The following is a 13966-nucleotide window of genomic DNA, read 5'->3' on the forward strand; positions in this document are numbered from 1 at the left end:
ACTGAGAAGGTTTTATACATGTGATTATAATATCATATATGTTCATGCACGGGAGAGAGCTTCGGTTTCTCTCCCACTGTTGACGGCCCACAAAACCAACACGTCCCCTTTTTTGACACGTGTTATGTAATTATGTCACACTTTAATTTTCATCCCCCAAAACAACTTGCGACTTGGATGATTCTTTATCCACGTATCAAAACATCAATTTTTTTTTATGTGAACAAAGATCGATTGAACCCTAAATTATTCGATTATAAAAAATTTTATCAATTGAGTTAATTGAAACTCACCATTTAGAGTACCAAAATCTACTATATATCTTTAAATGTCACATTGTGAATGTGATTGGTGCACTTAAATTCTTTTTTATAGTGATCCCACAAGTTGACACTTAAATATATTGGAAAATTAGATGTGAGTTTTGATATGTTCGTTGGCAAATTAAATTATAAAAAAAAATCCTAAAAGAAAATTTCAGAAATCTCAACAATCTCATTTTGAATTATAGGTGTGATATGTATCTTAATTTATTACATTTTATACTTCAATTCTCAAATGCAATGGTAGTGCACTCAATCTTATTTTCTTTTGTGACCCATTTTATTTTATTTTATCTTATCTTATGGTGGATTTATATCAATTTATTTTGAAAATATTGTGTGATTTTATCGGTACAAGAACTCAAATTGTAAAGTGATATTCATTGATACATAGTATGCCTAGAATTTCAATCCTAACAACCAACAATTCACCACAAAAGAAGAAGAAAAAAAAAACTAATAATAATAATTTTATTATTCCAATTCTCTCTCCCTACTCCACAAAGATATTCTGAGCCAACCAAAATTAACTAGAAGGACTAATTACAAACATAAGGTAAGGTACGGATTTAGATATTTTAAATTTCCTATATATAGAGTTCTCTACTAATAAATTTCTTTAATCCAGTAAGGTACAGAAATTGCGTGGGAGAATTCTTCAATATCCATGTTTTTTAAGGTGAGAATGACACCTCTAATAATTAATTAATATGGTATAACGAGTCACTAAAAATTTCTTAACAAAAAAAAAAAAAAAAAAAAAAATGTCTCACTAATTTTTTGTTTTTTTTTTTTTACTCCTCATATAATCACATTTCATTACATATATATAGTAACAATGTTAAATATAGCAGTAGCTACGATCATAATCTAAGGGACTACAATGGATCGCCACTTGTGAAAAATCACAATCTGGGTGAATGTTTGAGGTAATTTTCAAGACGATGCCCTTAATGTCAATATAATAACCCTCCTCTCCCAGATCGAAAATTTTACATATTAACGAAGCCATCACTAGCTTTTTTATGGAACAAAAACAAGAAAACCAAAAGAAAATATTGATTCACAACTTTATTTCATTAAAAAAAAAATCATATTACATTATTAGCTAGAACAAGAAATTGAAGTTAATTACAAGACTTTATTTCCTAGTTACAATCGAAGAAAAAGGTACATGACCTTAGTTCTTAGTTACATTCTATAAAATGTAAAACTATATCTAATAACACACTTATCTAGAACCATTGATCTAAGTTTAGAATTAAATTCCTAAATGGGAAGGTATTAGATACCCTTTTCACTAGACTTAAGTCGGTCTTTTAGGTGTTTGTTTGTTTGCTTGTTTTTTCTTTTTTGAGATATGGTATTCGATCTAGGAGTTAATAACCATTTTTCATTTCATGCAGTATATAATTCATCCAGACGACATGTCATTGTGTCATAACCAAAACATATGCATTTACACACTCATAACACCACCATACATGTGATCATATGATTAAACCTGGCAAGTACACCTTTTTAGTGAGCATGCCATCAAAAATCAGATTTTTATCATATATAATTTCGTGTTTATCATTTGTTCAAAATTCAGATTTTAACATGTGACCATTTCATGTTGATTCGTTCAAATTTGGTTCCTAAACATATCACCCAGATTAAGTATTCATTGTGCATATTAAAGCCTAATTTGAACGTCATATATCATTATCATATTTTATCCATATCATCACGTAAAATATTTGTGCAGAAAATTCAGGGGTGTTTGTACTGATTCCAAAAATTGCTCTAAAATTGTTTTTGTGATTGAAATTTTTATGATGTTCTTAAATTAAAAATATGCTTGGAAAGATTTTTCTAAAAATAACTTTTAGAAGAAAAAAAAAAAAAAAACCTATAAAAACAATTTCTCTTTGGCTATTTTACCACCAACACTCAATAATAAGTTTCTCCGATCAACACCAATAGATCAAATGATTAATATTGCTAGCACTTCTACCTAGGGATGGCCATACCTATTGGGTAATGGATATCCAACCCTACCTGATCCAAATGTTTCGGGTAATACCCGGTTCTTCATGGATAGAGTTTAACCGGGTAGGGTATGGATATTATCCAAACCCGACCCGTTAAAAAAAAAAAAAAAAAAGCAGGAAGAATGGTTACATATTGTAGTCTTGGTTTTGGTTTTTCAATCTGGAAATTATGTACCAATTACTCTTGTACAGGAATGAATATTCTTTGGCTCATTGCAGTGCTTTATTTCCCACTTTTTTTTTTTAATTTATTTGTTCTCTGGGATGCTTTTATGATATGTAATTATATTCCAGCAAAACTCTTGAATTTCTTTTTCAATCATTTGAAAGTTTGGCTGCCATATTGTTTGAGAAAGTTCTTATGGACTTCTCTATCTGTAGCTCCTTACTTTGAAAAAAAAAAAAAAAAAGGAAACAGAGAGCTTTGAAAAGCTAAGCTTCTTTATCTTATATTCTGGACATGGGGATGACATGTTGCTTTCTCACTATGCCTGTATGTTTGCATAAAATGTTAGACCATTATGCCTGTCTGTTATCATGCTGCTTGTCTGGTTTTTATAAGAACATGGAAGCTCTACATTTTTTTACTAGTTGACATGAGTGGAGTTCAAATCCTGGCTATTGAGATCTTTTTTATGGACTATAGAAGTTGTGCTTATCTCTTCCTCTCATTGTGAATATAATTTGATTCCGGTGAAGTTATAACATTAGCTGATTTGTTATGTAAGCAAAGCAGTAAAAGAAATCTATCTTGTGCTCCTTTCTATGAACATTTTTTTGGATTTTATTAGCCTATGGCTCGATTTCCTCAGCATTTGAATGGCATTGGGAGTTCTATTTTAAGAATGCTATTGATGTTCTGTTTGGACTTCTGAAGCAAGTGTTGACAAATAGACCTGATCTGAAGCTAGTTGTAATGAGTGCTACTCTTATTACATTGAAAAGCCTGAAAGTGACTTTTATTACTATTACATTGACCTGGATTTTGTAAAATTTATTTTAGGAGCTGCCATTTGCTTGACAAACAACTGAAGAGGCAGAGGAAGATGTTGCTTCTTTATTTTATTTTATTTTTTATCTAATAAAATTTCTATCTCTATCTCAAAAAAAAAAAAAAAAAAAAAAAAAAAAAAAAAAAAGAAAGAAAGAAAGAAAGAAGCAGATACAAACTAATCAATAAAATTTTTTTTATTGATTAGTTTTTTCTTTTTTAAGATTGGTTAGTTTTTATGTAAAAATGTTTTGAATTAAAATAAATAAATAAAAAAGGTTTCGGGTTTCGAGTAGGTTATGGATATCCATGGATAATATATTCGGATATGGATATTAACGGGTATTGATAATCGGGTATCCATGGGTAAAATTTTCAGGTCGGGTATGGGTATACCCGATCCATATCCTACCCATGACCATCCCTACTTCTACCTAGCAATTTGATTGACACATAAATCAGTAAACCCAATCCCAACTAAAACAGCCAAAAAAAAAAAAAAACTTCTTTAGCCTCAATTAATTCAAAGAATGGACTTGGGTAAGAAATGGAACAACACCAAATTTTGGAGCGTACTTCTGACTTTGTCACCAAGCTTTCCCCCAGATTCATCCTCTCTCTCTCTCTCTACAATCTACAAAAGCATAGCATCACATGACATTTTAATTAATCCAAAAGCAAAACAAGGAAAAAGAGCAAAAACTATAATTAAAAAAAAAAAAAAAAAAAAACCAGTTATGCTATTCCTTTTTCTATTTGGCCTAATATATAAGTTAATTACTTCCATCAAAACTTCTTGTAGAAAAGTCTTAGAATTATACTCAAGTTACTAGTTAGTGTCTTGAGATATGTTTGTTTTGGGAGAAAATGCAAAGGCTAAGCTAATACGTGACTGCAAGAAGGATATATATTTGAGTTGCAGAAGAACCCTATTATGAATTATACTCATGTTTGTCCCTTTCATTTAATATAGGAGAAGAAAGATCTTTTTTTCTTATTTGTTTGAATATATGTGCATGCATATTCAAAAGGATTATCATGCCGTAACTAATATATTGAAAGCTCGAAGTAATAACCCATTTGAATTCAGATGCACTTATATATTCAAAAAACCAAGAAAAAAGCTATTCTCCTATAATATATGGGGGCGTGAAACGAAAGAGACTAACCTGGGTATAATTCAAAGGACCAACTGATCCTCTAGCTAGTTTTCTCTAAATGACATTTTTTTTATCAAGAGCTGCAAGTGATAGTAGAGCTATATGTCTCCTATTAACTCTCCCTATTTTGCAAAAATATTACCTGCCAAAATTAGCTAGAACTTTTTTTTTTTAGAAACAAAATTAGCTAGAACTCATAATCTTGGTATGATTTATTTTCAATTGTACACCAATTAATGTTTCCTTGTTAAGCTTACCCAAGAATTTTCCACTCAAGAGACAAGTAATTACAAATATAAGATTTTGTGTGTGACGTTTAGTCGTCGTGCATATATTCATGAAAAAGGACATAGGTCCATTCAGGCATTATTATTATTATTTTTTAAAGTAGTCTTTTTAATAATAAATTCGTATATCATAGTTTTCTCTAATATCCATAAAATGGGTCATAATTCTCGTGAATTGCACAGAAATTGATGTTCTAATACAAATCATAAATATGAAATTGGATAATTGGTCTATGTAATACGAGGGTTACATTTTGATAGCTAGGAGCATTTAGTACTATTTCAATTCCAAATTACTTAAATAAGCCTCGCTAGTACTTACAAATGTTAGGATCTTTTGTAAGTGCTAGTGTTGTAAGTCTTGTCTTCTCACTCCCTCTTTCTCTATCCCCTATGTTTTCTGTATATATTATCTTTAAAAAAAAAAAAAAAATCTTTATCCCTTAATTAGAATATTATTTGTCTACTTTTATTTTTAGTATATCTAACAATTATGATTAGGGGGCAGCTACAGGTCTCATGGTTAGTATATCTGACAATAGTCAGATGTTTGAAGAGTTCTAAAAACCTTCTTTAATAATGAGTAACTAAAAATTTAGATTAACTCCTAATGCAATTTTCATTGACCATTACCCATTACCATGATATTTAGTCGAAATTTTGGTAAAGTTTTTTAAAACTTGACTTTTTGAAAATGTAATGATTTTATTAATTGCTACATAAAATTGGTTTTTTGAAAAAGTTGAGTGTGGTAAAAAAATACAGTTTCAATAATCTAAATGTTTGGTTAGCACTTACCAAAATTGTTATTTGAGGTGTAAATTACCAAAAATGACAATATATATAAGAGAATTAAGGGGATTCTAGCATTTTTCCCTTATTTTTTAAAAAAATTTAACAATATGTCCCTGTTTTGAAACTATTTAAGTCCATGCTCCTGTTTTGAAACTCGATTTTGAGAAAATTGAGTTTCAATGAAAAACTTGATTGCTTTAAAATCAAGTTATGCCCGATCAAACTTAAAAATAAAAAATAAAAAATAAATAAAAATTGCATGGAACTCGAGTTCATGGAGCTCGAGTTCCATTTAAAATGTCACTATAGGTCTCCCTGAACGTAGCTACAGATCAAACTTAAAATATATATATATATAAATTGCATGGAACTCGAGTTCATGGAGCTCGAGTTCCATGCAATTTTTATTTTTATTTTTATTTTTTTTTAAGTTTGATCGGGCATAACTTAATTTTAAAGCAATCGAGTTTTTCATTGAAACTCGATTTTGAGAAAATCGTTTCAAAACAGGGGCACGGACCTAAATAGTTTTAAAACAGAGACATATTGCTAAATTTTTTTAAAAATAAGGGCAAAATGCTAGAAATATTCCTGGAGAATTATTTCATACTTGAATACATTTCCAACACTGATAGCAACTCCCGCAAAAGCAATTATAGCAGCTCTAACACCCATTGATGTGGTTTGACCTTTTTAATAATAATAATATAATTTTTATGGTATTTCCTTCCCATATACTAAAATGTAATTCACGGTATTTGGTTCAATATTAAGAGACTATCTTAAATCCTTGACATCTCCATTAAAAACACCAAAGCTCTTGGCAAATAAGTTTTTATATATTTATAATTATGAATTATATTTGTGGGGCCAGAGAATTTGTGGCCCCGACCCACTTTACATTAGGGCCCAAGGCCTGAGCCGAGGAGAACTATTGTCGAGGATGCATAATGAAAGTCCAAAAAAGGCCTAAGGATATGGCCAAGGACGATCTTATGCTCGGCACCCCATAAAGCCCCAAAAGGAAAGGACGAGCTCAATGCAGGAACAAGCCAAGTGAAAAAGCTGCCAATACTGCAATAAAAAACTCTGCGTCTGACAGGTCCATGCTCTTCACCACGCTATTCAACTTTTACAACCACCCCCAACCACTCTAGGTATGGGCGGATAGGACAAGTCTCAACCCCAGAAAGTAGAGCTTACACGTGGACACTGGAAGGAGAGTAAATGTTAGTATAAAAGGGAAAAAGAACCAATGGAAGAGGGGGTCTCCCAGACCATGAAGTCTTAAAAAAGGAGAATAATAAGAACACTAAGCTCCTCGGACGAGGTCTAAAGACCGGAACCACTCATGCCGCATCAGAAGAAGGTCTTGTTAGACACGTTAGGTTCACCTTCATGTAAATTTCCATAAAAACCATGGCTAACCGCTATTCGGTGACTCAGGCCTAGCCTTTCAAGCCCACGCTCTACAAATGATATTGTTTGGGCCCTTAAACGTACGAACCCAATATCATTTTGGGGTCGCTACAAATTGTGTCCTTACAATATTCATACGTAATACATTTATATATATTTTTTATATTTATGAATTACATATTTAATCAAAACTTTCATTACTAAGTTACATAACTTGTTAAAATGCAATTAACAGTACGTAACTTTATGATACAGTATAATTTATCGATCTGAACATCAACAATTAGACCTTGACAGAAATGTTGTAATTCTTAAAAGAAAAAAGAAGTAAAGGTAGGCTGGGCCTCAAGTCCACTAAAGCAAGGAACTTCATAAAATTCAAATTAAGGATCGGTTGTAATTACATGTTTGCCGCCATAAGTTGTAAAAATAGAGAACAAAACCACAAATCGCCATTTTGGAATTTTTAAAAGTATAAAAAAATAATAATAATAATCTTCAAAGTGATTTTGAAAATAATGCTTAAAAGGTGAAAACTCAAATCACTGGACCAAACACCCTTAACGCTACGTAGTAGTAATTTATAATTTTATAAAACCATCCACAGGCAAATGTAGTAGGCAAATGTGGTGATGTTAGTAATGCGACTAAATTTATACATGGATTGTCTTTTCATCCTTAAAGAAATTTGTTATGAAGTTTTACATTAGATTTTTTCTTTCTTTTTTTTAAATGAAATTGATTTTACCAACGGCTATCAAACAGGCCAAAAAGAAAAGAAAGACCATCAAACAAGCCCTTAAATTCTCTTTTTGGGACCTTCATTTTATACACAGACTGTAATGTTATTGCCCATTTAATTGCTGCCTGGGCCTCTTGTGCTGCTGTCTGGGGGCTACAGCATCTCATCCATCCATTTTGGGATCATCTTATAGGATGAAGATGGTTTGGATTGGACCCCCTAGATTAGCTTTTGTTGTACCATTATTTCTGTTCAGTGATACATCATACATATTCAGCCAAAAATCTAACACACAGTAACCAAAAAAAGAATCAAACCCATTCCATACCATAGACCTTACTCTAGGACAGGTATATACTTTACAGGTCCTTGAACCTAACCCCAAGGCACAAGAAAAAACACTGTAAGAGGAGAAAACAAACAAGATGAAAGACAAGTCGCCAGGCCAAAGTTATTAAAGAGATATTTGAAGGCACAACAAACTCATACAAAATCAATAAAACCATCACAAATATGATTTCTTTCTTTTTTTAATTCCCAGTATAAAGATTGACACTGGGTAATTATTAGAGTAGCTTAGCCAAAAAAGAAACAAAAAAAATCTCCCCCCAGGTGGCAACACGAAGTTCATTAGTTCAAGGAAAGCCCCCACTTAGACATTATTTCGTCACCATCGAAAAACTAGAAGTAGGTTTCTGTAATTAGCCCTCAAGTGCTGATGCTCCAGAAATGATCTCAATCAATTCAGTGGTAATAGATGCTTGACGAGTTCTATCACAAAAAATCAGACAAACAATCAAGATCAGTATTGATGGAAACACAATGAATAAAAGTAGATGAGTATCATATTGTGCAAGTTGCTAAAACTGAAAGATAATAATTCAATTGGTGAGTTCTATCATGAATGACCAAGTCACTATTCTCAAACTAATGTTTAATCACTTTATCCCAAGTGAAGGAAATTTTATTGCATGTGTGTGTGTGTGAGAGAGAGAGAGAGAGAGAGAGACCTGTTGTAAGAAAGTGTGAGACGATCAAGCATCTCGCCAGCATTTCTGCTTGAGCTATCCATGGCAGACATTCTTGCTCCTTGCTCACTGCAAGCATTCTCCAACACCGCATTGAACAGGACCTGATGGGAATATGGAAAAAAAAATTTTCAACAAATCACTTAAAATCATTACAGGAATGAGAAGCAATAAGCATCTTAGTTATTGAGACTCAGACCTCATCATTCCATAGCACTGCTGCCTAGCAAATGTTAAAACATCCAATAAAACAAAAAAGTGAAACTAAATATTACAGCAACATCTGCAGCATTTAGACAATTATTGGAACACAAAATGTGGATGTTAAACTTCTTGTCCGTCAAGAGTTTAAAACCAAAGTCACACTATGGTTATTTCAAAAGGTGATGGATCTCAAGCCAACAAACTTTGGCTCAAATGGTAAGTCTCCTGTCTAAGAATGGGTGGAGGATGAGGTTGCAAATTCAAGACCCACTAGGCACATGTGTAACTTACTAACAACTCCAACCATAAAAATAAAAAAGGTGATGGGTCTCAATTCCAGTTGCTGCCAGGTCCAGCAAGAAATATTGGATTGGAACTACTACAGTACTACTCAGCAAATTATTAACATATTAGATAATTCTAGAAACTTGGTCAACAGTATCAACTCCTAGGCATGCTCAAATTTGCTATACACTAAGCCTTTACACATCAACTGTTTAGATTTGTAGTTCATACAAGAGTAACAAGAAAATTTGATTGTTACAGAAAACAGTAAGCCCAGTCCCAACTAAAAGCACTGCTCAAAAATTAAAATATTTTTAGCCTCAAAGAAAACTTACACAAGAAAATTGGAACTCTGTCAGATTTTGGAGTACTTCCGATTTTGTCTCCCCACCTTCAATCTCATAAGAGTCTAGGTCACCAAGCCTTCCCCCAGATTCAGCCTCTCTTTCCACAATCTACAAAAGCATAGCATCACATAACATTTTAAATCCAAAAGCAAAACAAGGAAAGCTAAAAAAAAAATTAATGCAAATTTATTAGAATGAAGCATTTTCATCACCTCAGGAGATAATACAGTTGCTGTTGTTGGAATAAATGAGACAACTGACTGGAACTTGTTGAAGACAACCCTCAAAGCATCATACTCCACATTCTTTAAAATGTCATCTGCCAGAACAGAGACCTGAAAGGAGAACAATTTGAATGGAACATGGGCAAAAGTGACTGCATATTTGATGATATAAAGCCTTCCACTTTTTAAAATATATATATATATATATATATATATATACATAAGGACTTCCATATTTGTAAATACCATAGGATTTATTTCAAATAAGCAAAAAAAAAATCATCAAAATTGAGGAAGGTCTTATTGCAATTACAAATTATTGATTTGGCCATGTAAAGGATTTGCAAACAAAATCAGTATTAAAGAAAGAAGATAAGCTTAAGCCAAAGGCTCAACAAAGATATTGAAATCCAATAATGCTTTAATTTAAATTAAACCGGCATTCAGAAGGCCTCACATTATAAGAGCCAGATGAACAGATCTTAATCGCACTTCGAACATTCATTATTTCATTTTCTTTGATACATAACTTGGAGCTCAATATATTATTTACAACAACATAAGCCTTTCTGAATTCACATGTCATGGCTGGCCATTTAACGGATCAGCTAACAAAATTGGCATGAACCAAAGAGGATAAGCATAAGCTCAAGTCAACGGCTTAATGAAGACCTCAAAATCTGATAATGCTATAATTTAAATTAAACTAGCATTCAGAAGGCCTCACGTTACAAGACTTAAAGCCAGAAAAACCTTGTTGACCAGATGAACGGATCTTTAACCACACTTCTAGCATTCACCACTTCATTTCATTAATAGATAACTTCAAGCTTTCAATATATTTGTTAAAAATAGAAAATCTTTCTGAATTTCACATGCACATATATTCAAACAAACAAGAAAAAAGTTGCTTCTCCTACAATATTTGGAGGCAAGAAATGAAAAAGACTAACCTGTGTATAATTTAGAGGATTCTTCTGCAACTCAGTTATGGACATATCAATGTGCTTCCTGGAGTCACGTACGAATTGAGCCTTTGCCTTTTCACCCACAACAACATATTTCGCTTCTTTGTCAGGACCTGTGACAGTAGAGAAATATTTTATTTGTGGATAACAACCAATCTTTGATGATAATAAAGATACTGAAGGGCTTGCAAGAAATACCAGAAGTCAACTTGAAAAGTGCCTTGCTAGTCTTAACTGATGTAGAGTTTATTCCTCCACAAAGACCTTTGTCTGAAGAAACTGTAACAATAACACTCTTCTTGACGTCAACACCTAGGATTGCAACACAAGGAAAGAAAATTAGGGCAACAAAAAGCTAAGACTGGAAGATATGTAATGATCAAAAGGGATAAAAATAAATATTAGGAAGAGAAGCCACAAGATCACGAAGAATTGCAATGTCTTCAATTTCAGGGGTGGAGCTAAGACACCTGGTAAGGGTGACTGGCTGTAAATCTACCAGATACAGCTTTAATTGAAAATCTTTGGCAGATTACTTTTAGCTGTTTCTTGTTAACCTGAATTGGCAAAATTCTAGCAAAAGGTCTTTTTCTCTAAGCCTTTTCAGCAAAAACAATATTTTGACAGCATATTAGAACGTTAAAAAAGATAGATAGATTAAAATTGGCTGCAATTTACTAAGTATGAGATGCATTATGCAATCTGTGTGTGTAAGTTTCGCACCTAGGTTTTGAACACACAACTTTACCCTTTACCTTGTGCTTACAAGGAAAGGAAGTGTTACTACAGCCAAAATGCATAGGCACTATCATCACTATCTTTTCCTAGAAGAAATGGAGACACCAGTACCCAAACCAAAACCATTAACCACTGTTGCCAACAGGCTAACAAACAAAGAGGTGTATTTTCAAAAAGATTTGGGAGAAAATCAGGCAAAAATATTCCAGCTAATGTAGATTTAGGAGATTGTGTGTGTGTGTGCGCAGTGACCAACTTCGCTTGATAAATTTGAATAAATAAATAAATAGCATCATTCCATTTTTCTCAAAAGATAAATTCATTTCACATCTTTTCTTTTCAATAAACTGTGACATAAAAAAGTAAAGCATTTCAGAAGATAATTGTGCAAATGGCTTGGAATTTGGATGGAGATTATTTGATTTAAGAATCCTCAAGAATACTCATTGAGAAAAACTGATAAATAGCAACACCATTTCAAAGGATCAGAACATGGGAAGCTGGTGTGCCATTATAGGCATCAGTGACCTACTTTCAGTAGGTTGATTTCCATTTCTAAAAAGGGGAATGTTGACCAATTTGTACCAAACAACAGTATTTTAGTAGTTGACCTGTAAAAGGAACAGCCCAGGTTGTGAATTAGATACTGTGTCAAACAGTATCAAGTTGTTGTTTGTAGTAGCATAAACGAACAAAAGTTTGCTATCTATTATGAACTTAAAGTAACATTTGATGAAAAATAAAATATCTAGTACTTGAGAAGAAAACATGAAAAAAAAAAAAAAGTATTTTAAGAAACATACTGGGAGTGTCACCAAGAAGAACAGTAAATGGCTGCCACAGGCCACGAGACTTTTCAGCTCTTGTTTGAATAGCTCTAAGTTTTGAGGCTGCAACCATCTTCATTGCTTTTGTAATTTTCTGGATACTCTTCACACTCTTCATCCGGTTCCTGACTGTATATAAAGAGCACCAACATTATCAAAAATCTCATATCTGGACAATGGTGACCATAAGGCACCAGAATGGAAATGTAAATTATATGGTGAAAGTAATTCTTACCAATTTGAGTTGAAATTGATCGCACTCCCAGAGGGGCCTGCTCCCTGCCCACCCAGGCCAATTAATTTAGTACTTTCAAAGGCAAAAAGAAATGCAAGAATTTCATAAATCCATATTTCAAGCCATTGGCTAATAAATAGAAAAAATGTGAAACTAAAATTATTCATCGAAAATTCTATAGTTTCCTAAAGTTTAGGAAATTTTCAAACTTCTCCAAATAACAATCTTTACTTTTGCTAGCTATATTTCAAATGCATAATCCATTGCTTGGGAGGGCTCCAAGAAAAAAGCTAAAATACTACCACATACAATCTAATGTATTTGAGTAGAGGCTTTAGTTCTTTTTCTTTTCTTTTTTATGATAAGTGGCTTTAGTTCTTATGACACAAAAACAAAACAATACAGATTATTTATTTTAGATCTTCGTGATTTATTTTTTCGTTTCTTTTTATCGATTTCTTTTTTATAACATTTCCTTTATAAAGAAGAACCCTTTGGACTCGCCTCTAGCCAGAAAAACCTATGGGCAAAAAAAAAAAAACCCATGATGGGTCTTGAACACAAGACCTCAATCTCCACCTAGCACTTATAAGGGGAGGAGGAGGCAGTTGAGCAAGAACTCGTCGGCCATCGGGATTTCTTTTATTAACCCTCTGTACCAAACATACCCTGAAGTATATGTGTTTTTCATTGCAAATTATAATTTCAAGTGTGTATTTCACAACTACATGATTTAACTAAACCAAATCCTTGATTTCTCAGCACCATTACATCAAAACAAAAATAACTAAAATTAATCAGAAAGCATATACAAGCTAGTGAGAACTACAGATATCATTAAGCATATACAAGCATTATCACTTATCAGCTAGAGATTAATAAGTTTGGTTTCAAATCAAATTTTAGACAACAAAAATAAAATAAAATAAAAAATAAACCCACAATTTCAAATCGGAAAAGTTCTGGATAGTTTCATTTTTCTATATCATTTCTTAGCAACCAAACAGAAGATTAAGACAAAAGGGAGTGGTAGAGATCGTAGTACTGTTGGATGAGAGAGGATCGGACGGCGGCGGTGATGGGTTGAGGAGAGATCAGAGGGGCGAAACGCCTCCCCTCTCGTCTGAGCGCAGCCATGGCCATTTTGCTCTGTGAATAAACCCTAGAAGTAGAAGAAGTAGGAGAGAATGTTGTAGATCGGAACTCTGTTTTCTCTGGTACTGAGCTGCAAAGCCACAGGTCAAGGTCAGGTGGGTATTTACTATTAGTTTATGGATTGGGCGATAGCTTGGGAATCAAATTACTTTAGGGCTCGTCACTCGTTAGCCATTACAATGTTACCATTTAATATCAGAGT

The 13966-nt window shown here is 32.8% G+C and overlaps 1 protein-coding gene across 1 annotated transcript; it reads right to left on the minus strand.

The window, feature by feature from the left end:
* Positions 1 to 8179: 8179 nt before the first annotated feature.
* On the minus strand, positions 8180 to 13906 carry LOC126701499 (ATP synthase subunit gamma, mitochondrial-like). Its single transcript, XM_050399629.1, has 9 exons — positions 13655 to 13906; positions 12610 to 12653; positions 12351 to 12503; positions 11008 to 11121; positions 10795 to 10922; positions 9830 to 9952; positions 9606 to 9725; positions 8764 to 8885; positions 8180 to 8524 (listed from the first exon to the last, which is right to left on the minus strand). The coding sequence occupies exons 1-9, from the start codon at positions 13750 to 13752 to the stop codon at positions 8455 to 8457; spliced, it is 972 nt and encodes a 323-aa protein (XP_050255586.1). The 5' UTR covers positions 13753 to 13906; the 3' UTR covers positions 8180 to 8454.
* Between the last annotated feature and the right edge of the window lie 60 nt (positions 13907 to 13966).

Source organism: Quercus robur, chromosome 10 (genome assembly GCF_932294415.1).
Source record: "Quercus robur chromosome 10, dhQueRobu3.1, whole genome shotgun sequence".
Classification (NCBI taxonomy): Eukaryota; Viridiplantae; Streptophyta; class Magnoliopsida; order Fagales; family Fagaceae; genus Quercus; species Quercus robur.